The 22601-nt window shown below is 52.2% G+C and overlaps 2 protein-coding genes across 12 annotated transcripts in view; both read left to right on the top strand.

Annotated features, from left to right (window-relative positions):
• Positions 1-22601, top strand: part of DHX37 (DEAH-box helicase 37) — a 282506-nt gene that overhangs the window by 179929 nt on the left and 79976 nt on the right. The gene's annotated exons all lie outside the window — the stretch shown is intronic.
• NCOR2 (nuclear receptor corepressor 2) overlaps positions 1-22601 on the top strand; it is a 240334-nt gene that overhangs the window by 59375 nt on the left and 158358 nt on the right. For all 11 annotated transcript variants that reach the window (XM_068412732.1, XM_068412731.1, XM_068412739.1 and 8 more), the window contains one exon: positions 12518-12729. In XM_068412732.1, the coding sequence (XP_068268833.1) occupies positions 12625-12729 (105 nt within the window). In that variant the 5' untranslated portion in view covers positions 12518-12624. The remainder of the gene's footprint in view (positions 1-12517; positions 12730-22601) is intronic.

Below are 22601 nucleotides of genomic sequence, written 5' to 3' on the forward strand. Positions count from 1 at the left end.
TTTTAATCTTTTTTTTTTTTTAAATCTGCCTTCTTTGCCTGTGTATAGAAGCATTTTTTCCATGAACCGTTCAACTTTCCATTTGCTCGAGCTGCACAGAGCTGGCTGCTGGGATGAGCTGTGTAACGGGATATCTGAATCGCAGCAGGAAACCTGCTCCGGTTTGAGCAGACCTGATTTAAAAGCAAATTCAGTCAAACCAGTACAAAGTCCTGCATGGAGAAATTCAAACTGCTTTATGTCTGATTGATGCCACTTTGGCTCAGGTCAGGAACTACTGCTGAGGGGTGCTCAAGTGGACAAGTAGTAAAAACCTGTCCAGTGGAGGTCAGGCGACGTATGGCCCTGATGCTCTGCCTTTCTCCCCGGACCGTAGGAACTGGGTGAAGTTTGGCAAGGAAGGGCTGTTGGTTTAACGCGCTGACTTCTCTTCTGTCCCCGCTCCCGCTTAGCAAGTGACTTTGTGCTGTACGTGGTTGATCACCCCTGTGCTAGGCAGGTGACAGGAGGCAAAGCCGTCCCACTGTCCTCCCAGCTCCCTGCAGCCCTGTCCGAGGGGATGTGTGTGGGTGCTGTGTTTGAGTGCCAGGTGCTTCTCTGGAGTACTGAGATAGGGAGAAGAAAGGGAAGGTTTGTTTACCCTTTCTGACTGCTTAAATATTTTTTTTCTTGATTTTTCTTTGTCTGGAAAATTTTAACTTTAATCAAGGGCTCAGAACTAAACCATGGTGGACACTGATGAATTGGAAGAGGGGAAGCAGTGAATTCCCCTTTGGGTAAGAGTTTACCATTCAAGCCTTGACCTTGTTAAAACATGTTAACTCAATAAAAGTCTGAGTAGTTAAAGACAAGTGACTTCTTCCTGCCTTGAGGGGCATAATTAAGCCATTCCACACCCCTTAAACCAGAGCTGTGGGAGGAGGACTAAGGAGCTCCCTATCCTGTCTGCCTTCCACTGGGTCATCTTCGTCCCGCAAGGCAGCATCCGTGAGCTGCTGGGAGGCTCTGGGAGTGCTGGGAGAGTCTGGCAGTGGTTGCATAGGAAACCCGCTGTTTCCCAACTGTTGGGAGGGTGACGTTGCTCCTTTTGCAGGGCAGGCAGTTCTTGCGTCGGTTGAAATTGTGGTCAAGTGTTTTATATTAAAGCAGACGGAATTTCCTGGGTAAAGCAGGCAGCAGAGCTTCGCAGGGGGCGAAGTGGGGGAGGTTGTGTTCATCCATAAAAATTCCTGTACAACTTAAAAAATGGGAGAGTTAGCGCTTTTCTCAGGGTTTCCTTGTTTAAACATTCTTTATAAGTTTGTAAAGTACATCTTACTTTTGTATTAATGTCCATAGAATGGATATTAATCAAATGGGCACATTAATGTCTCCAAAAGCACCTTCACCTCTTAATCTATTGTAGGATTTTCAAGGGAAATACAGAAGCGTGCTGTGTTTCCAGATTGAAGTGGTTCAAAGGATGAACAGATAAGGAATCCCCCATCCCAACCAAACCCCAGGAACACGCACACGCTGACCAGCTGCGCAGAGGAATAATCCCTGCTGCAACTGCTTTACACCTGGACTGCTGTTATTGTCTCTTGGTTATTTAAAAAGCACTGGGCTTCATTTTTAATTTTTTCCCTGAACTCTTCACTTCTGTATTGTCTTCTCCCTGGGAGAAGTGTGTTTTCCAGGACCTTTCCCATAGCAGGTTTCTGTGCTTGGCAGGGGGCTTGTGCTCCCTCCAAGGGGAGGGTCTCCAAAGTCGCAGCATCCGAGTGGAGTCATGTTTTGTATGACGTTTGGGAGACCTCACCTGCCACCTGGGACCACTGTTGACAGCCTGTGCCCAGTGGCAGATTGGGTGGGGTGTAAAGAGCAGGGGAAGGTGGCTTGGTGGGATTCGTGTTCCCTGCATGGGCTCTGGGGGGTTGGTAGGGTTCCCACAGGGCAGCAGGAAGGGCTCTGTCTGTCTGTGTCTGGGTACAGAGTCCTCACGGGGCCGCAGCTATTTTAAATGAAATCCACCACCGTTGGCTACTCCCATTAAAACCCCAGAGCTGTAACTGCAGTTGTTCCATGAGCAGCTCAGCTGCCCAGGCAGAGGTGATGGAGATTTGGGGACAGCAGTCCTCTTAGTTGTCCCTGTGCAAGCTGTCCTGCGTCAACTCGATACCAAGGGAAACTCATTCCCTTCACAGAGACAATTTCAGATGACGTGTCTTTTCTCGCTGTGGGTAATCAGAGTTCACCTTAATTTAAATCTGAGGCCTTCATCAAGGTTATAAGCTCAATGCATGAAGGTGCTGGTAAACATCCTAGAAGCACTCTGGATAGATTATTTTGCTGTAATTTGTTTCTGTAGCTCCACAAAAGCAGTATTTGACCTTGGGACTGTGACTCTGCTGTTCCCTCTGCCAGCATCCCTGGTGTTTTTGTCCAAGACCACTTTTGTCCAAATTAGATGACTTGGTGTCAGAGCTCCTGCTTGCCTGTGAGAGGTGCTTCCCAGCTGATGAGGGTTGCTTTGCGTCAGATGGTTCCCTTGTGGTTTCTCTTTGGTTCTGCCGTGGGGCTGAAGGGTTGGAGGGTGAGGAACCACCTGAAACCTCAGCCCCAGGGCAGGTAGGTACAGGGTGACGGGAGGTACCTGCTTGTGCCTGCGTGGCAGCAGCAGTGAGCTGGGCCAGTGAGTCATCTTAGGAAGAGCTTGACATTGGCAGCTGAGGGGTTTTTTAAAATAGTAGTAATTATTATTAATAAATAGCTTTGAGTTCAGCAATTACGAAACAGGGTGGGCTGACAGCCCAGGGACTGGGCATTTTGCTGGGAAACAAGGCAAAACTCTCCCCTCCCTCTGGTACAACGGGGCAGGGAGGCCAGAGGCTTCTGACCCTGTCGTGCTGGCGCTCATTGCTTCCCTATGGAGGAGCGGATCCTTCGAGATGTCTCACCTGTGTAGCAGGAATTTCAGTCACCTTTCAAGGACTCCTTCAAACTAGTCCACAGCCTCCCAGAAGCCTGTAAACGATGGGCTCAAAACCATTGCTCCAAGCCCCCAAAAGGCAAATTACAAAGGGTACAACCACGTTGTAGTTTGAGAACTGTCCTGGTTAGAAAGCCAGGTCTCCTGATCTGCTGGGGACTGACTGGTGGCTTTGGACAGCTTGCTGTCAGCAGGGAAGCGCTGAAATCCTGTTTACCCACTTGTGAGGGTTCAGTTATTAAACACATCAGGAATCCATCTGCTTTGCAAGCCTGTCTGTAGAAACACAACCCAAAGCTCGGCTCCTGCAAAGTGCCGTTTGCCTTTGAGTGGAGTTTGAGGGAGCAGGAGCTGTGCAAGGGTCCTCTTTAGGGTAGGACTCCCCTGGGAGTGCAGGGGGTGAAGCCCTTTGTGTTGTGCCTGCCAGGGCTCTTGGTTTGTGCAAGGGGTATTTGAGAAGGGAATGGAGGAGGTGGAGGAGATGTTCTCCTGTCCCCCTTCCCTTGCTGCAAACTGTCCAGCGTTCTGCGAGGTGCTACACGTTGTATGCAAATGTTGAGATTTTTTTTGGTGCCTCTAGAGAGAGGCTTTGACTTTCTGTCTAGAAGCTATTAATTCCCTAGACAAGGAAAGCAGAACATACCCAATTAATGGCCTCTACAGCTTAGACCCATCTCTCTGGCTGATCTGCTACGAACTAATGAGCAGCTCCTTTCCTGGGCCACCAGCAAGCTTGAACTTCTCATCAGTTTTCCTGGGGAGAGGTGAAAGCAGCAGCAATGTACAGGAACAAATGACTGGAATTCGGTTATTAACCTGGGCTGAAAATTGACTCTATCTGCTAGTAATTACCGGAGGGGTGTTAGGAGAAAGGCCTGGTGGAGGGTTCAGAGCTGACAGGCGATCACGAGCGGTTGGGTTAGCATTACCTGAGTTCCTATCCTGTGTCTGAGGTGCAGCAATGTGCTGGGTAGGTGCAGCCACCTTGCTGCAAATCTGGAGTAAAATGGGTTCGTTTAAAACAGCTCCACTCCCCGACGACTCCCTCCTTTAGTGATATTTTATGGCACAGCTGCATAGCATCTCATATATTTTTGAGTACCTTAGTTTACAGGTCATTTAATTTATACACAGGCTTTGTTTTGGTTCCCTGGGGTAATTTTGTTCCTTTGCACATGTCTTCCTATGGAGACATTAAATTGTGCAGTTTGTCACAATAGTTCAGCTTTTATGCTGGCAGTCGGTGCTCTTCAAAGATCCTTGTGTGAAGTTTCAACTCCTGAATCATTAGAGGATCATGAAAGAAAAGGAGTAATTTAGAAGGCGAAGATGTTTTGTCGTCTTTGAAATTGGGAACGTGCGAAAGGAGAAAATGTTTAGCGGTACAATCTGCCTCAAAGAACTTCTCTTAGGAACTCCAGAAAATGAATTTCCCTTCTTTATTCAGGATGTAAATAATTGAAAATGTCACTCCTGAGCTGAGTAATTTGTTCAACAAAAGGATCTCGAGGAGATGACTCCCCCAGCTTTCATGAACGTGCCCAAGACATCAGAGGACCTGTCTCTGCAGCAATACGAACCGAAGCGTTTGAAAACCAAATAAGCAGCGTGTTCTGTGCAAAATATATGAATAAATCTCGCAGGTGCTTTGTAATCTCCCTTGCATTTTAAAAGCCTTGTTTATCTGGAGAGTGTGGGGTTTAGGTTAGCTCCTGGGAGCTGCGAAGGGGTGTAGGGATGATGTGTTGTTACAGCGATGGTTGTTAATGTGCTGTTTAATGTACTTGGGAGCGTGGCTGAAATAGTTGTGCGGTTACTGTGTCATTATTGCACGTTGGCGAGGATTTGTGTTTGTTTTTTTCTTGATTTAAAGTTGCTCGTGTGTGTTTATTACACTGAGATTAGTACTGTGTAACAGTTACAGCATTTAAGCCTGTGTTTAATGTAAGAGGGGGGCAGCTGAAGTGGAAAAGATGTCGTACAACGTGTGCGGGGAGGGGACGGGGTGGTGAACGGGAGCGGATGCTCCAGGGATGCTCTGCACTACCCCGAGGATGAATTTGCTCCCTGGGTGCAGGCAGATGCAGCGTGTTGGGCTGGGGGGAGCTGCCGGCCTCTGTCTGCTAGTGGGTGATGCTGGGGGCTTGTGGGGAAGCTTTCTTAGCAGGGAGAGTATCTCGGGGGGCTTGTGGAGTGCTGAACTGTCTGTCTTGCCCCAAAAGGCAGGTTTTGGTGCTGTGAAGAAACCCTCTTGTCCTGGCAGATGCACTTTTTAGTTTCAACTCGCGCATTTCTGTATCTGGAGCTTTGGGCTGGGCTTCCCTCAGAAAACAGGACATTTTCAGCATTTCTTCCATCCCTGGAGTCTTACTAGTCAATTCTACTGGTTTGCTTTTGCTGTCCCGCGCTGGCTTTCTTACCTGTCTCTCCCCCTCTAGTCCTCTGCCCTGTTTCCCTTTGCAGTCCCAGTGCCTGGTGGTTTCATGTTTGCTGGTTGGGTTTTTTTTGGTTGTGTTTTTTTGTTTGTTTTTTTTAATTTCCTCTCTGGGCATTTCCATTTGTCTTTGCAGATCATCTTCAACAAAGGCCTCGCATGGTCTAATTTGTTTTCTATTTCCAGCCTACCCTTAAAATAACTCCTTTGTTTCATGAATGGCCTGTGCATGGATCCAAATCCCACCCTCCCCTTTCATTTTTTTAGTGTGGGTTTTGTTTTTTTTTTTTCCTGTTCCTTGTCAGTATTTTTAATTATCTGGGGTGTCCCTTTTGGGCACTGAGCCTGCAGCTGCCAGTCCGTGGCTGTGGGTTGCGTGTGGCCGTGTGCTTGCTCTGGGGATGGGTTTGCGGGGCCACGGGTGCCCTGGCACGGGAGCAGCGATGCCATTGCGTAACGGGAGCAGCTCTGCCGTGGCATCCCTGCCCTCCAGATGATCCCTGTGTTGCCTGCGTGCTTTTGCAGTCTCAACTGCAAAAACCAGGAGATGCTTCAGGTTTTTTAATTGATTTGGAGGGGAAAAATCCAACAAGGGGAGGAGGGAAACTACAGAAAAAGAGACATGTTATGGCAGGATTTGGAAAGTGAAGGCTCAGGCCAGCCACGCTGGTGCTGACCTGATGCTGGAGCCGTGGCCAGGCTGGCCCTTGGTGTGTGGCTCGTGTGTGTTAATAAGATGACGTCCCTGCAGCTGAGGAGTGACAACTGAGTGCTCTTGCAAGGGAAGTGGATCACTCCTGTTCATTTAAGCACATACGTGCCCTTCTGGGAGCCGTCACGAGGTCACTTGCAGCCTCTTTGCCGAGGGCTGGGAGACACTTAAACCGTGTGAAATCCATCGCAAGTGCTCATCTGGCAAGGGGTGTCCGTGGCGGGGCAGGCGGTGAGCGCAGCCTGGCTGGCAGATGTGCCTTTGGAGACACAACCAGGAGCGGGGCTGGCAAAATCCCCCCCCCGACCTTGCTCCGCACAGCCGTGGTGCCGAGATCTGTTCACAAATGCTGGCAAAGGTTATCTCGGGGCAGAGCTAAACACGGGGCTTGTGCCCAGAATAGCTTGGAAAGATTGAAAAGGAGAAGCACAAGTCACAAATCCTGCTTTGCTACCTTGGGCAGTGACAGGAGCAGGACAGAGAAGTCACCTTTCATCGTGGACCAGGACCGGGTCTGTGTGAAGCTATGCCACGGTGGGAGAGCTGATGCAGTCTAGAGGTTTCCAACAAGGAGACAGCAAACCAGGACAAGAGACTTCAGCTCCTGAGCTTCTGCCACCCCCTCCATGGCCTTAGGGACCAGTTGTACCTTCTTACAAGGGCAACATCCTGCCCCGGGCAGCTCCGTTGCGATGCTGCGACTCCCCTTCATCCCCCAGATCTGCTGCTGGAATTACTTGTGCATCCCCACCATCAGTCAGGCTGGGAAATTAATCTGGTTCAAAAGTCATCTGGCCCAAGAGAAGAGGGAGGAGGGCTGCTGTCAAGGGGTGGACCTCAGAGCGAGCTGGGGGATGGGGCAAGAGCTGTTTCAGGTACTGCTGTTTGGGGCTCACATGAGGAACTGCAGGGTCTGGCCATCATGTGCAGGGTGCTGCGAGCCCGACTTTGCTTTTATACTCTTCCAAAGCAAGAAAAATGCTGTAAGATCACAGACAGGTACAAGCCTTGACCCCTGGGGCTGAAATAACCTCTCCTCCAGGCTACGGAGCTCAGATGTGCCTGATCTTTCCTGTTGACCCTGTGCTGCTATTTTAATTTAAAACCTCTGTACCCCGCTGCGATTGAACGCTACTGTGGATTCCCAGGCTGCAGACGCTGACATTGCCGTCTTTGTTATTCTGAATAGAGCCCTAAATTTATGGCAGATGGCCTGCTTTCCCATTGAAAGGGCTTAATAGATACAGTACGTACAAATATTTGTGTATAATGTCAACTGTCTTCCAAGAAAATTTCATGCACATATTGATTAGACAAATCCATTACTGTTACATAGTGGTGCGTTTCTTAGGAACGTCTCTCTCTACCCATTTTCATCACATCTTAATTATTTTTGCTTCCACCAGTCCTTTAAAGCAAGTGTGGGTAAATCTCTTAACTGCTTTTCAGGTCTGGTTTTGATCCAGAGCTGTGTGGCATGTCAGTGCCGTTACGGGCCGTGGGACGGCTGCCGACAGGCAACAAGTCTGCGCTGGGGTTTTTTAAAGCGTGGTGGGTTGGTTGGTCTCTTGGAGGTGAATGTTATAGCTCGGTATTAATTAAGCATTATAAACAAAGGTCTCCTTAACTTTTATTTTAAAATACATGGGTTGACTGAAGGGATCTATACCTTTTTTCTTGTTTGAGGAGGAAAATTGTCACTTATTTAGCATTTGAGTAAAGATGGTTTGGTTGTTTTTTTCCAAAAACTTGCATTATTTAATGTAATTAAATGTTAGCTTTGTTGTCAGTGCTCTTCAGTTCAATGTGTCCTGCTGAGGACTAGCAGCATTGTGCTCATTTGCCTTGTCTGCATAGTGTGGTGGTGCTGGTAGTTGCCTTTTAATAAGGTCTTTTGCAGTCATTTTGTGGGCTACATCCCAACGTTGTCTGTAGACCACAAGTTGAGTAACGTTACTCTGGGCTTAAGAAACGGAGTATTCTGTTAATCTTATTTCAGCATGTCCTTGCTTTGAGCTTGAGCAGTGTGTTTTCGTGGGGACCTTTAAAACCTTTATAAGGATGGATAAACCGGTATTTTCTGTGAGCTGGGAGTGTCTCGTTCTCACCTTTCAGACAGATGAACTAAGGCAAGGGGTAATTACGGCAACTCGCCCACATTTGCCTCGTGTCAGCAGCAAGCCAGGGGCCTCACCTGGGAGTCCTGCGCTCCCTGAGGAGCACGGAGTCCATCGGGAGGGTTGGCTCTGACTTTGAAGAACAACAAGTGTGTTGAATGATGTTAATTAAATTTTTTTGCAAAAATCAATTTAATTTCAAAGCCTTATTGTAGACCTGTAGAGTTTTTGCATGGTGCTGGCTGTATCAGTGTATGCTTTTGCCACGCTCGGGAGCTGGGCTGAAGGACCCGCGCAGAAATGCGCAGCCCTGAGTGGAGTTGCCTGTGAACCTGTAGATCACTGCAGGGTGTCGTGGGCTTGTCTGTGCCCATCTCCTGGGCTGGACACGAGTCTGCTGGGCCCGGTGCTGTGCACCCCATTAGCAGTGGCTTGCAGAGTGCTTTTGTGGTGTGAATTGGGGAGAACAGGTGATGGGGAAATGATTTTAGGCAGTAAATGGCACGTGAAGAGGAGAAACTGAGGAGCAGAGGGGTGGTGGTTTGCTGCATGGAGTTGGTGGTGGGGAGAAGGGAGGAGTTGTTGAAGTGGGGCAGGATCCTGGGAGTCTCCCAGACAGGTGGAAATAAATGGGTGCAGGAGCCTCCGCAGGCTCTCGCCCCCTCCGCAGGTCCGTGTGGGAGCCCTGGTGCTGGGCTTGCTGGTAACACCCGGCTTGCTTCTGTTCCTGCTCCGAGGCTGTAAATCTCCTCGTACCTAGTGCTGTAATGGCTAACGCAGGTCTGGGGGTAAAACAGTCTCTGATGGAGACTCCAACGGGGCGGGGAGGGGGGGAAATACTTTTCCTGTGAGACAATGTCTGTTCCTCATCAAAATCAGTTGAGAAAAGCAGGAACCAAACAGTTCAATCTTAAAGATTTAAAGAGCCTGGCTGCACTATGGCTCTTTCATTTCTATTAATCTGCTCCTATTGTTTATGTTCCTCTCTTAATGATAAGTAATTCAGGGTTGCTGATGAGGAGATACCCCAGTATCTTTTGCTGGGAATAGCTGGCCAAGCAGCATCCCAGTGAACCAGCACCAGTACATCCCCAGTGAGACGCTGCGTTCCCAGTTTGCTCCCCAGTGGGAGCACCCACAGCCCTGCTGCCAGCTGGCCGTGGACCCTCCTCCTCCCTGGAGCTGTGCTGGGCTGGGCACGCTCTGCAGCCCCTTTCTTTGCATGTGGAGCATAAAAAATGGGATGTAAGGCGATGGCATCTGTGGAGCTGCCCCAGAGCTGTGTGACCTCACTTGGCTCCAGCCCACAGCCCAGCTGCGGTGGAGAGCATCCAGGGCCTCCGACTCGCGCCGAGATCTCGCTGGCGACCTGCCGCTGTGTGGTTTGCAGGTGTGGGAATGCATGGGCAGCGCTCTGCCTGTTTGCAAGCATGTGATTTTTACTCTTGGCTTTCCAGGGCTTTTTGTTGAGGCAGAGGTGCTATTTGCTGCCTTTGGTAAGGAAAAACCCTTCTGTGGTCCTGCCAGCACACGGTTAGTGCACACACCAGCATGGCTCGCAGGCAGCGTGCCTTGGTGCAGGACAATTTTGTTGGCCCCTATAATTTTTTCTAGTGTGTATCCCTCTAGTAGAGAGTTAACTTTTTTCTGGTTGCACAGGCAGAGGCAAAAAAAAGCTTTTAAACTGTTTAAGAGGTTGACACCACATGGCTTTGCACGTGGTGCTGAGTTTTAAAGCTGAACTTCTGATCTGAAGAGTTTAAAAAAAGAAAAATCATCCAGATTCTTTTACTGTAGACAGCTTTGATGGGATGGTCAGGTCCACCTGCTGAGCTCCTGGGGAAGCAGTTGGCTTCCTGAAAGCTGCCAAGGGCTCTGGGCCCTTCCAGCTTGGAGTGTGTGTATATATATATTTACACGTGCTAATTAACGATGAGGTGACTGCAAGCCAAGATGTCTGTGTTTGAATCTGTTATTAGGAAAGTACCTTAAACTTCTGCAGATCCCATCGAGCTTCTGGAGCCCTTGAGAGCATCGTGCACGCAACCCTGGCAGCTGGGGAGGGCTGGGGCACGGTTTGCCCCTACAGAAGCACTCGTGGGCTGCGGGCGAGCCGGGAGAGTGGTGATGTGTCCTGGAGGTGAGCGGGGCGGGTGTCGGACCGCGTGCTCCCAGCACGGCCCCCGGTTTCGGGTGGGAATCAGCGATGAAAATCGCATCCAGTCGGAAGCGTGAGGGGAAGTGGGTTAGTCATACTGGAAGTGTAAATACGCGCCGGCCGCCTTCTGGGTGCCTCTGAATTCCCCCGCGTGCGCAGGGGCTTTCCTGCCCCGGGGGTGGCTTGTGCTGAGCACGCCGAGCTCCTGCATCCCAGTCCGGGAGGAGGGTCAGGCTCTTCCCGGGCCACCGGTGCTTCCTGGGACCGGGGACGCAGGTAAGGAGCCCTGGGACTCGGCGGGGATGTGCGGGTGCAGGGCCTGCAGGGAGGGAGCCGAAAGCAGGAGGGGACCTGGCTGTCCCTCCTCTCCCTGCCCTGGGAGCTAAACCTTGCTCTGTGTTTTCCCACACGTAACTTGGCAAAATACCTTTGGCTGAAGAGGCTCCGCTGACCCTCGCCAGGAGCACGGAGATGGCTCTGCGTGTCTGTCATCCTTAGGCCTTAATGGGAGTTTGCTGAAAACTATTATTGCTATTTTCTTAAAACTTGAACTCTTTGTAAGGGGGCCTCCTGAGGCTGCCTTCCTCCTGCTGTTGTTGCCCTGCCTGCCGTGCCCAGCCTGCTGGGGACCGTTGCCTTGGTTTGGTTGTGTTTCTGGCTGGTGAGCAGTGCGTGGACGCCGGCAAACCCGCGAGGCGATCCTGTGCCTGCCTGCAGCAGATAGCAAGTGGTTTATCAGCATGGGCTGATCTGTGGTCTCACAGGAGGAAAAAAAAAAAATAGAAAAATAAAAACTTCCTTTTTTTTTTCCCCCTTCCTTTCCCACCCCCTTTTTGGTTTATGTACATGCCAAACGCTATTTCAGTTGAAATTGCGTTGGCTCGGGCTGGCTCTTCTCCCCGTGCAGCAGAGACCATGAGAGCGTGGGGAGAGGCTGCCGGGGGGCTCGTGGTGCTGGGAGCTTTTGCTGCTGCTCCCGGTGTGCTGAGGAAGGATTTTGATACTGCAAAAACCTTGCACAAATCTATACGTAACGTGTACCTCTGCTGGGGAGGAGGCGTGTGGTGTGGGATGAAGAAGGGATCCTGGGGAGGAGGAGTCGGGAAGATGCAGCTCTTATGGCCAGGGTTGGTCCTGGAAGCATCCTCTGAGCCCAGGCAGCCGTGGGAAATTATTAACAATTAACATGAGTGTAATGGTTAACGTCTCTTAAACTGTCAGCGGCGAAGGGCAGCGTTTAGAGCTTGTTACTTTTTCATTGAAATCCAGACAAAAAGCAGGAGGCTTAAAATCCTCCCCAAACAAAACTACGTGAAGTATCTATAAAAATCAGCAACTTGTCAATCTCTCCCTTTTTTGGTTTTCCTGACTTCGTTATAACTGCGAAAGGAATTACAATATGTGGTAAAGCATCGAACGTGTGGGGGTCAGGGGTGTTGGTGAGAATACCCTCAGGGCCACGGTGTTTTCTCTGGCTCTTGGTCCTGATCAGAAAGGCTGATCTAATATTTACATGGCACTGGAGGAGTGTGATGCACTTTAATCCTGTGTTTTAGTGTAGCCCCGTGGACGGAGAGGGCTGCTGGAGAGGTGCCTGGTGTCCCTCCTGGCATAGATCAGGGCTTACCTCAGGTGGCTGCAAAAATGGCCACGGCTCGGAAAGAAGGGCACTGAACAAAACGTGCGTGGATGTGGTGAAAGAGATGGGCTTAGGAGGGACCTTGTGCCTCTGGACCTTGTGCTGAAGAGCCAGAACTCTAGCTTGTGTTTTTGGGATCGAAGTCCCAAAAAATACCCGTCTCCAAGAGACTTGGAGCTGTAGATCCACAGGGCCCAAATAAATTGCTGGTGGTTTGCAGGCCTGGTCCCGCTGGTGCTGGGGGAAGACTTTCCAGGGCAAATGGGTGGGATGGGTTTGGGATGGTCTTATATTTGGGCTGCTTCCCTGTGGTAGAAGTACTCTGAAGCAAAAGCGTGGCAGCGGTGTTTGCCAAGCGGAAAGCGGGGCTGCTGGAGACCCGCGAGGGCGGGCAGGTTTTGGTGATCACCCAAGGCGTGATGTTCGTTGTCTCACGGCACCGTGGTTGACTGAATTTTAACCTGCTGCTTTCCCATTTGCTTTCAGTTGTTGCGTGCCGTGGAAGGCGCACACACGATGAAGAGGAGCTCTCGGCTCTCCTAATCCTTTGTCGGTGATTTGGAAGCAGCGACCGCCGCGCCCGCTCTTTGGCCATGTCTGGATCGACGCAGCCCGTGACGCAGAGCTGGCGTGCCGCCGAGCCGCGCTACCCCCCGCACGCCATGTCCTACCCGGTTCAGATTGCTCGACCGCATGCGGTAAGGCACGAGGCTTTCCTTCCCGCTCGCGGGGTGGGAGCTGCGTGGCGCGGCCCTGTCACTGGGGCAGTGGTTCAGCTGCGCTGCTCTCGGATGTGGCTGTTGCAGCGAAATCAGACCGTTTCCGTGCCTGTGGTATGGGATTTCATCGTTCCTCTCTCGTGGGATCCTCTTTTGGTTCTCCATACAGTGCTTTCAGGTGTCCTGCCCCTTTCCAGCCTCTTCCCAGCACTTGATGTGGTGGTGTCATGGGCTCTGGGTCGTTGCGTACGAGCGCAGGAGTTCGTTTGGTTGGATGCAGCAACCGGTGTGGGGGGAGAGGGGAAGGATGGCTGAGCACCCGCATGGAGCAGTGGCCTCCAGCCCGCTTCAGCTCAGCCTTTCCTCGGTGTTGAATCGCGAGGGGACGAGCATCCTCTCCTGCGTGTGGGCTTACTGCTTCCCAGTGAGCCCGGTCCTTGCTCCTCACCCCCACGGGAGAGCTCTCCTGATTTCCAGGCAGGCTGCCGGGGCATGAACCCACTGCCTGCCCTTCGGTCAGGACACCTGGCCTCTCTACATGGCACTCCTGGCTGGTGGTGGCACTCCTGGGGAGCAAGAAAAAAAAAATGGGCTGCTGTTTTTTTTTTTTCCATTTTATCCTTCCCCACTTTTTCCCCCCTCCTTTACATTTGACCCGTAGTCTTGTCTCCTCTTGGATCAAGGCATAAGCTGGTGGTTTTTTTGTTGGCTGTGTTTTGTTGAACACACCGGAGCTTGCAGAGGTTAATTCACCCAGATCCTGCCTCTCTTTTCTGTGCTGTGTCACTCACGTCTGCTTGCTCATCCTGGATGGTTGAATGTTTTAGGTTTAAGCCCTCAACGGAAAAAACCCTCTCCTTAGTGGAACAGCTTTAGTCAGCTCAAGCTGCTTAAATGAATCTTATTAGGTGCTGGAGTGTGGCACATGCTTGTAAGGCTGCTCTTTGGAGCCGCTTCTTGGTGGGTCACAGCGAGGTGGCCACAGCCAGGAAGGTGCTTGTCACACGAGGTAGCGAGGGACCTTGTCTCGGGGTTACGTTTCTGTCAGTGACGGCTATGGAACAGTAAAATTCCCACTGTGAAGATTTTAGGGTTTGACTTGAAAGCCTGGAAATCCATGCAGCGTCAGCGAAGGGGTGGAATTCCCTCATCTGCCCTCTTTGCTGGGCTTCAGTGGAGTGGCACGGGGAGCAGAGCCGGAGCTGGGAAAGGCTTTGAAATAGAAACGTTAAGGAGGGCGCAGGACGAGCTTTTGGCTGCGTTGGCTGGCTCATCTCGATCGCTCGGGGCCTGCGTGCTTCTGCACAAAGCAGCTTTTCATCCAGGCTGTGAGACACGCTGACCTGGTTTGATTTATGGGAGTTTTGCTTCCATCGGTGCGAATGTGTTTGTTTGGGAGGTGGGACAGAACGAGAGCGTTTGTCTCGGAAAGAAAATCCCTGTTCTCTTTTCATCAGAAACCCGAGCAGGAGGAGGTTGTGACCAGGTGAGCAAGGTCTGCAGTTGTTGCAAAACCGTGATTTAAAAACAAACCAAAGAAACCTCAATGCCTGATGTGGAGATGGATTTCAGAAGAGTGCGAAAGGCTCCTAGCCTTGGGGAGCTGAGTCCTTGTCTCCTGCACACCCCAGTTGCTTCCCCTTAGTGTCGCAGCAGCAGAAGGAACCGAGCGGGGACAGTAGTTTGCAAGGTGGATGGAGCTCTGGGTTTCTCTGCCCTTCCCTGCTCTCTGGCTACAGTGAATACTGTTCTTATTCTATCATATTAACGTTGGAAGAAGTTGCTGGTGTTTGCTTCTAGAAGCTATTTTTACAGCCACATGTAATCTTCCAAAGTTATGTGATACCTTTTAGATGTCTGGATGCAGGAGAGGTCCAAGCTGAGATTATTTTTTTTTTTTTGGATGGAAACCCAAAAGACTCCTCTCAGCAGAAGCGTGCCAGCCCCACGCAAACCCCGTGCCCCTTGCCTCTCCTCGGGAGGGCAGGCAGAGCGGTCCTGCAAGCGTGTCCCTGCATGATCTGCCCTGCCGCGCTCAGCTGTTGGCAAACACGTGTCTCGGCGGTGCTGTGAGCTGGAACCTGGCCATGGCTCTGGGGCTGGAGCTCGTCTCTGGTGGGGTTGCTTGGGAGAGGAAAGCCCGGTTGCTTTGAAGTTGCTGCACTGTTTAATATTAAAAGCCAGCGGTATTTGCTTGCATGTCTTGGCCAGGTCAGTTTGATCATGGGGTGTGTTTGCACAGTGAGAGCTTGTTTGGAAGAAAGCAAGAGAGGCCAAAACCAGCCTGATAACTAGCGTGTATGGCATCTGCTTACCTTCTGGTTCTGGTTTGCCGCGTTCCACGACACCCTTTCCTGAGAGCTGGGAATTCGTCAGCCCGGGGATCCTTATCCTGGTGGCGGAAACGCCCCGGGTCACCTCCTGGGCGCGTGCGCGGGGCTGAGCAGAGCAGGGCTGCAAATGCTATTATAGTATAAATAAATAATCACAGTCCAACTGTGACGGTCGCACCCAGGGAAATGCGGCGCGGCAGGAATGCTGAGCTCAGAAATGAGCCGTGACATTATTTTAGGCTTGGAGACGCTTTATGAAAAGTGATTTAAAGGATTGCAGCTGTTCGATTTCACAGATGAGGCAAGTGAGGGGGGACGTTGTGAAGGGGCAGAAGGCAGTGGGAGCAGGCTTGGGCTTTTTTCTTCTCCCATCATATAAAACCCAAGGGAGTATCCAACAAAATGGAGAAAAAGACACATTTCAAGTGAGCAAACAGAAATATGCTTTGTACGTATGGGCACTGTCTCCCAGCAGCGTGTTCCAGGAGTTACTGCTGAGTTTGGAGCTGGCGGAGAAGATCCAGTACCGGTTGAGTGAGGATGTTTGTTGGCTGGTTTCACTCTTAGGTGCCAGCTCTGGGCAGGGCTGTGAACCCATAGGTCTGATCCAAACTGAGCTCTGATAGGGGATGTAGCCAACAGGCTCTTCCGCAGGTAGGTTGGTCCCCATCCGTGTTGGGGTGTCATCCTCCTCCTCACTGAGAGGCATCTCGTCCCAACAGCTGCCAGGGAGGCAGGACGTGAAAATGGTGTGATATTTTGTCACGACCTTAGATTTAATTCCATCTTACTAAAAAACTACTTGTAAAAAAGCTTTGACAGGTGTGCATGCTTTTAAAGGGCAGAAGGAAGCTTGGTGAAAAGGTTCTGGTTTGTTTGACTTTCTTTAGGTAAAACTAAAATCACCAACAATTAACAGCTTCTTAAGAGCACTGCATGGTTCTTGGCCAAGATGCAGGGGAAACGTTTTTGTTTTCCATATTAATTAGCTGTAACTTTGAGGTGCTTGGTTGACTTCTGTCCTGTTCAGCTTGGGAACAGAGGAATTGTTCGGAAGCTCCGTGACCTTCAGCTAAAGATGAAAAAACACATTACTTGGGTTCTTAACTTTCTAATGTGTCCAAAGTTCATGCTCTCTCAAAGGAAACTTTGGCATGAAGGATGTTCATTTTCAGGCAACCTGTAGATATTTTCTGTAAACAGATCGATTTCCCTGCATAACGCGTGTCCCCTGTTCCTTTTAAAACACCTTTGTGATCAATATTCCCTGGGGACAGACGGGTTCCCCTCTCTTCCTCCCCCGTGGATCCGGTTTCTTGCTGTGCCCTCCTTACCAGTCATCCCTCTCCTGTGAGGGCCCTGACATCGCAGTGCCACAGGAGTGATGCGGCTTCGGGTGCAGGCTGGGGCATGCGGGAGGGTGACATCAGCTGCAGGAGATGCTGGGGGTCGGGACACACAGTGTCCTCACGTGACCGCCTCTGCGCCAAAACAGCTTCTGCTTTTTGGGGTGCTTTTAGTGTTTTACCTGCTAGAGGTACTAAACAGGTTTGGGGATTGGTAGGATTGGGGTGTGTGCACATGGGTATGAAATTGGTGCTCCATCGTCACTGGAATCCCCGTTGGTGACCACTGTCCCCTCCCTGCAAAGCAAGGGGTGCTCGGCGTGCCTCCTGCGTGCTGTTTGCCCCCATTCCCTGCACACTGCTTTAGCTGGGGTGGAAAGGTGAGCTTAACCCTCCTCTCCTCCAGCTTGGAGACCTTCATGCTTTGTCCTGTGCCACCTCTCCTGCCTGGAAGCAGCTATGTAGGTCCTTCATTAAACTCCCCGTTTGCAAAAGAGCACTTGGGCAGGAGCTTCCCAGCCCCATCGCTGGGGTTTTTTTGGCCAGTGATAAATAACTTCCTTGTCTGTCTGAACCAGAGACAAGAGGTTGGTGCAAACTTGTGTGTTGATTTGGTGTCCTGGCCAAATGGTGACCTGGGGGGAAGCCAGTGCCTTCCCTGCCCGGACTCCTCCTCCCAGTAGTTTGAGCAGGGTGAGCTAAACCCCGTGTCGTGCCGTGGAAGGTGCTGTGAGGAGGTGCAGGTTCCTGAGATGGCAGGAGCTGGCTCCTCTGCGCAGTGACATGATCAGCGTGGCAAGGCGGCGCCAGCTAAGCCTGCAGAGAGGCAGTGTGTTTCGCATGACATAAGCGAGGCGCCTCTGCTGCTGTGTTGGTTTTCCTTGGAGTAGTTATTCACACTTTTATCTGCTGGAAGCAAAATGCCAGCCTGTGTCGGTGCTCCAGGAACTTGCAGAACGGAAGAGTTTATGGTGCCAAATGCTAAAATCCCCCAGGCTGCGAAGAGCCTCCTCCAGCCACCTCCGAGCGCAAAGAAGAGCCTCCTGCTACCAGCTGAGCGAGGGGCGGTTCGTGCCAGAGCCTGGCATCCTGGAATCCTGCCTGCCGGGCTCCAGCTCGTGTTTTAAGGAATGACTTGAAAATCAAAAACATACCTTGGAAATACCGACTCTGATCAGATCTGTCATGAGAACTTGGTGTGATCCCTGTTGAAGTACCTTGAGGTTGCCAGGGAAGGGCTGCGTGAACTCTGAGCAGCTCAGCGGTGGATTTGGGGAAGTTGGTTTTCTGCTGTGGGACTGGGAGAGCACGGAGGTGAAGGAGCAGGACACCTGATTCCCTTCCCTGGGATCTCTTTCCCATTGCCAGGAAGGAGGACCTGGCTTATAGCAGTTTGTATTTAAAGCTCATTTTCCTTAGGGTACAGCCTTTATCCAAAACAGTTATTTTTCTTCAAGCTACTGTAGACTTCCATGGTTGCTCCCTAATCTGCTTTTTGGATGTGATTTGATGCAGAGGGTGATGCTTTGCTTTTGATTGATCTCAAGATTATAAATCCATGGGGGAAGAAAAAATTCTTGCTGCATATGTGGTTTGGGAAAAGTGGAGACCCACTGAAGCCACTTTTGAAGACTTAAAGCCTTTGCCTGACTCTGCCCACATTGCCCCACCAGCCCCTGGGGAAACCTTCTGCAAGACTGTGGGCTTTTGCTGGTTGTCACTGTCGCCACATTTATTTAAAATACTGAGCAGCAAGTCAGGTTCTTTGACTTGAAGAATTTGCTGTGGAGCTGTAAGGAAGCATAGGAGAGCGCTGAGCAGGGTATGTGGAAAGACAAAAAGGTCCTACATGGACCTGCAGATAGGTTGTGGGTGTTGTGTGGGAGCATGTGTGGTGGAAGGTGGTGGGGGACTACGCTAGGAGAGACGTGATGATGAGCAAAATGACCTGGTGCTTCTAAGGTGGAAGTTTTGGGTTTGTTGTGTGAAGAGAGCTGCTCACCCCGCATGGGTGTTCATGACCACAAGCGGCTCCAGAAAGCAGAGCACGAGGCGTGGGGGATGGAGGAAGGGCAGACGGGTCATTCCCAGCTCAAAGGCGCCTGGAAGCGACTGGGACAAAAGTCTTGTGATGGAGAGAGACTCAAAAGCAGCACTGTACTGGGTGTGCTGCTGCTCTGCGGACACCCTGGCTGCCGGGGAGAGGGCTGGCGGCTGGCTCCAGCACCCGGCACCGGTCAGATGACCGGGAAGCCGCAACAGCTGAGAGCTGCCCCCACCGAGACGTGACTCCTTCTCCATGAATGGCACATTCACACGGGACAGCTAAACCCGCTGACAGCCCCGGTTTGCTGGAGAGGCCGGGGAGAGGGCGTCGGGGAGGATGCAGTGCTGTGCGGCTGGTACGGACACTGATGGTGCTGGCAGCAGACGTGGCCTCGGCGCAGGGACGGCAGCAGCAGTCGATGCCTTCCGAGAAGGGGCCACGCGCAGTGCGGTCACCTCCTAAAACAAAAGGCCAAGTCAGCAGCGTCTGAGAGATGGATGGCAACGAGACTCTTTCGGAACAATAAGGGCGTTTGTCTTTTCAGCACATGTTGCATCCCCGGAGGCAAGATAAAAATGCGTGTATTCAGCCAGGTTTTTATTACTGACCTTATCTTCCACAGTAGAGCTGACTGGGGAGGAGTTGTTGTTTGTTAGATGGGGTTTTTTTCTTTAAATCTGCAGTGAGCTCCTCCCAGGGTTTTGGGGAGGAAGTTGGTAGACAGCAGTGTACTTGGGGACAACCTGTTTTGATCATAACCACCTCCACTGCACCTTACAGGGGAGGTTTTCCCCTCTCCCAGGGCAGAGGACAGCTCCTCTTCGCTGGGGAGGCTGGGGACGATGGGCTGTGCACCGTCCCGGTCCCCTTGCAGCCCGTGCTGTGTCTGGACCTCATGCAGCGATGGCTCTGCTACTGCCCCGCTTCCTCCCAAATCTTCCCCCTTCCTCTTACCTGAATTGGCTTTGGGAAAAAAAAATTATCTCCAGGCAAAGGCTAGAAAGTGCATTTCTCGGTCTGATGAGCAGCTGCTGTGCTGCCAGCGCCAAGGGGTATCCAGGCACCAGAGAGCTTTTCCTTTTATTGCTAAAATAGGTCACGCTTGCTGCTGGCAGGAGAGTTAAAGCAACTTCTTTTTTCAAAGTTCAGGGTGTGCAAAGCAGGGGTGGGGGCATCCCCTGGCTCTGGCAAAGCCGCCAGAGTGGTGGCTGTGCCGCTTTGGCCACCCCATCTTGGGCAGGAGAGCTGGTCTGCCTGGCTTGCCGGTGGCACTGGTTGCTAGCCCAGCCTCCTGCTGCTGCCAGGGGTGCATCAGGGGGCTCAAGCGGCAGCTTGTTGCACAAATTAATGGCTGGATGGTCAGAGGCCATTGCAGGTTTGGAGTCGGGGCACGCTGCTCTGTGCTGGCCGTGTACTCCTGGGGGTGTGGGAAGCTCAACCTGCTTCCCGGGGGACGGGGTGGCTTCGCAGTGCGAGGCTGCACGGTCAGGTCCTGGCCGCCGCGTTCAGCCACTCTGACTTGCCTGTCTCCTCTGGCCATCCTTGGTGGCCAGGGAATAGCTCGGGGCATCAGAGGCCCAGGTTGTTCTTCGATTTGAGGAAACACCAGCAGAAAGGCAGGAGGAGGAGAGGGATGGAGCACGTGGCTGGCACAGGCTCTGCTCCGGACAGCGCTGTCTGCAGCCGCTCTCGCTTCTCCTCTCCTCTTGGGAAATACCAGTGGAGCCCAGGACACCTGGCATGAAGGTGAGGCGTGGGGTGGAGCGAAGTCCCCAGGACCCCAGAGCCAGCGGGATGTTTTTGGGGGACAGGAGAAGCGTGGGGCACGCAGGGCAGCAGCTGTAAGGTGCCCAGCTCTGTCTCGATGTGCCACCAGTGCCACAGTTTGTGGGGACGCCAGCCCTGCTGCCCTCACCCATCAGTTATCCTTGCAGTTAAAAGGAGTTCCCAGAATGGCACATGTGCTGCTCACGAGCAGCAGGAACGGGTCAGGCATCCCTTTCTAAAATTAGGTAAGAGGCAATTTATAAATGTTGAAATAAATAGGGGTGCTTTGGTGTTGTTTTATGCTCACTATTCAGGCCACACCATTATTAATCAGCCTTGTTTAGGCTGAGCGCTTGGGAGTGCTTCAGCAGAAATAGCACGTCATTAAGAAATAAAAATTATTCGCAACACAACGCTGGGCGAGCTCGTAACGAACAGCCCACGACATAATCCTTGGTGGAGGCGGCGAGGAGCTGGGGTTTTCAGTGCCCTGGCCTGTTTGCCCGCCTGCAAAAGGTGACGAGGACAGCGCGGGGCAGCGGCTCGTGGCTGGGCGAGGGCTCCCGCGCCCGGGGAGCTCCGCAGGCGAGGCCGCCTGTGCCCTGTGCCGTGGTTAGAGGCGGCCGCCGGCGTGCGTGCCCCGGGAGCCGGCCCAGCTGGCGGATGTGGCGGCTGACCCCGGGCCGGCTCCTCCTCGGCGTCACTGCACAACAAGAGCGGTGGTTTTCGAGCGAAGCCGTCTTCGCACCGAAACTCGGCGGGGAGCTCCTGGCTGCTCTCTCGGCTGGAGACTCGGTAAGCGGCGGGGGACGGATCTAATGCTCGGGGCTGCTGGGGCTGTGCTGCAGGTGGCTGGCTGGCTGCGCTCTGGGTCCCCACAGCTTTGCTCCAGAGCCCTTTTCCAAGGAAGCCAGAAGCACTGGGCGTTCGCACTTGTTTTTGTGCCGTGGGAGGAAGAGAGGAGGAGCAGTTCGCCTTTCTGTTGCAAGACCAGTTCCAAGCTTCCTTTCTGCAGGCCTCGTGTCTCTGGGGTCCTCTCCTCAGGGGCTGGTTCTTGCAGCCGCGGGAATGCCATCTGGATGGAGCGGTTGGCAGATGCCTTGTCGTATGGATGCGCTCTGCGCTGGGGCTGGGAGAGCAGGGTCAGAGCTGCTGTTGGCTGCGGCGTGGCGGCGTGTGGCTCTGCGTGCTGCAGGTCAGCGCCCGCGGGTGTTTCCAGCATCGCTTTCAAACCCCCCTTTCTTCCTCCTCGTTGGAGGTCAGGCAACCGGGACCCGGGCAGCTGCAAGCAGGGCAAGGAGAAATGAAGCGCACGGGCGAGTGCAGGCGTTCAAAACAGAAAGCGAGAGGCAGAGAGGCTGTGTGGCTGCGTGCAGTTATTAGTTTAGCGTGCGGGTTATCCCGAGGTCAGGGGATGGCACAGGAGGCTTTGCTGGAGACATTACGGTAGTTTGAGGCAGCAGGATGAAAGCTTTCAAAAAGCGTAAAAAAGCGAGGCCAGAAAAAGGCTTGTTTTTCTCCTGCGAGGCCGTCTGTGTTTTTGTGCTGCCAAGGGTTTTTCTGTGATGTTGCATCCAGTCTCCTGGCTTTAGACAGTTTGATTAGCATATCTAAATGAGCCTGATAGACTCAGGTTATTTAGGGTCAGAGGATTTTCCAGCAAGGGGAGGGAGATGGTGCTCTCAGCGTTCCTGAATCAAGTAATAACACAAAAAGACCTTGAGACCGGAGTGCTCTCGCCGCTCCCAGCACCCCCGAGCAGGGCAGCGCGGACGTGTCCAGCCATCCTCGCTGGCAGCCAAGGACGCTGTCGGTGCCTCTGGCTGGGCCCGAGTGCCTTTCCAGTCTGCTGCGTGAAGAAGTGTATTTTAATGAGGCTGCTTTTGGCTCTTTAGAATTTGATTTATCTGAACGCTGGCCTTGTGCTGCATGGCTCTGCCAGGGTGATTTATGGCACTGTAGGCGCTCTCGGTGTCTGTCCGTCTCTGGCGATGCTGATGGTGCTGGCTTTTGTGGTGTGGGGCCAGGAGCTGCTCAGAAGGACTCGCCAGCTCTCATCAGGGCAGGTTTCTGACTCTGTTTAGGCAGAAAGCAGCTGCATGTCAGTTGTTTTCCCTGCAAGACCCTTCCTCACCAGTCGCTGCAGCAGGCAGCTGTTGCGAGGTCTGTTGTCTTCAGCATCACCCAGGTCAGGCTTCGACTGAAGCGGGTTTGATGAAGGGCAGAGGGAATCGGAGCCCCGTGAAGGCCGGGGGTCTGCAGCGTTGACGTGGAGTGCTGTGCTCTGCCCCTGGGTGCTCGTGGCTCTGGCTGACTGCCGAGCTGCGGTGTGTGCTGTGCCATGGGCACCCGAAATCT

This window comes from Nyctibius grandis, chromosome 14 (genome assembly GCF_013368605.1).
Source record: "Nyctibius grandis isolate bNycGra1 chromosome 14, bNycGra1.pri, whole genome shotgun sequence".
NCBI classification, from domain to species: Eukaryota; Metazoa; Chordata; class Aves; order Nyctibiiformes; family Nyctibiidae; genus Nyctibius; species Nyctibius grandis.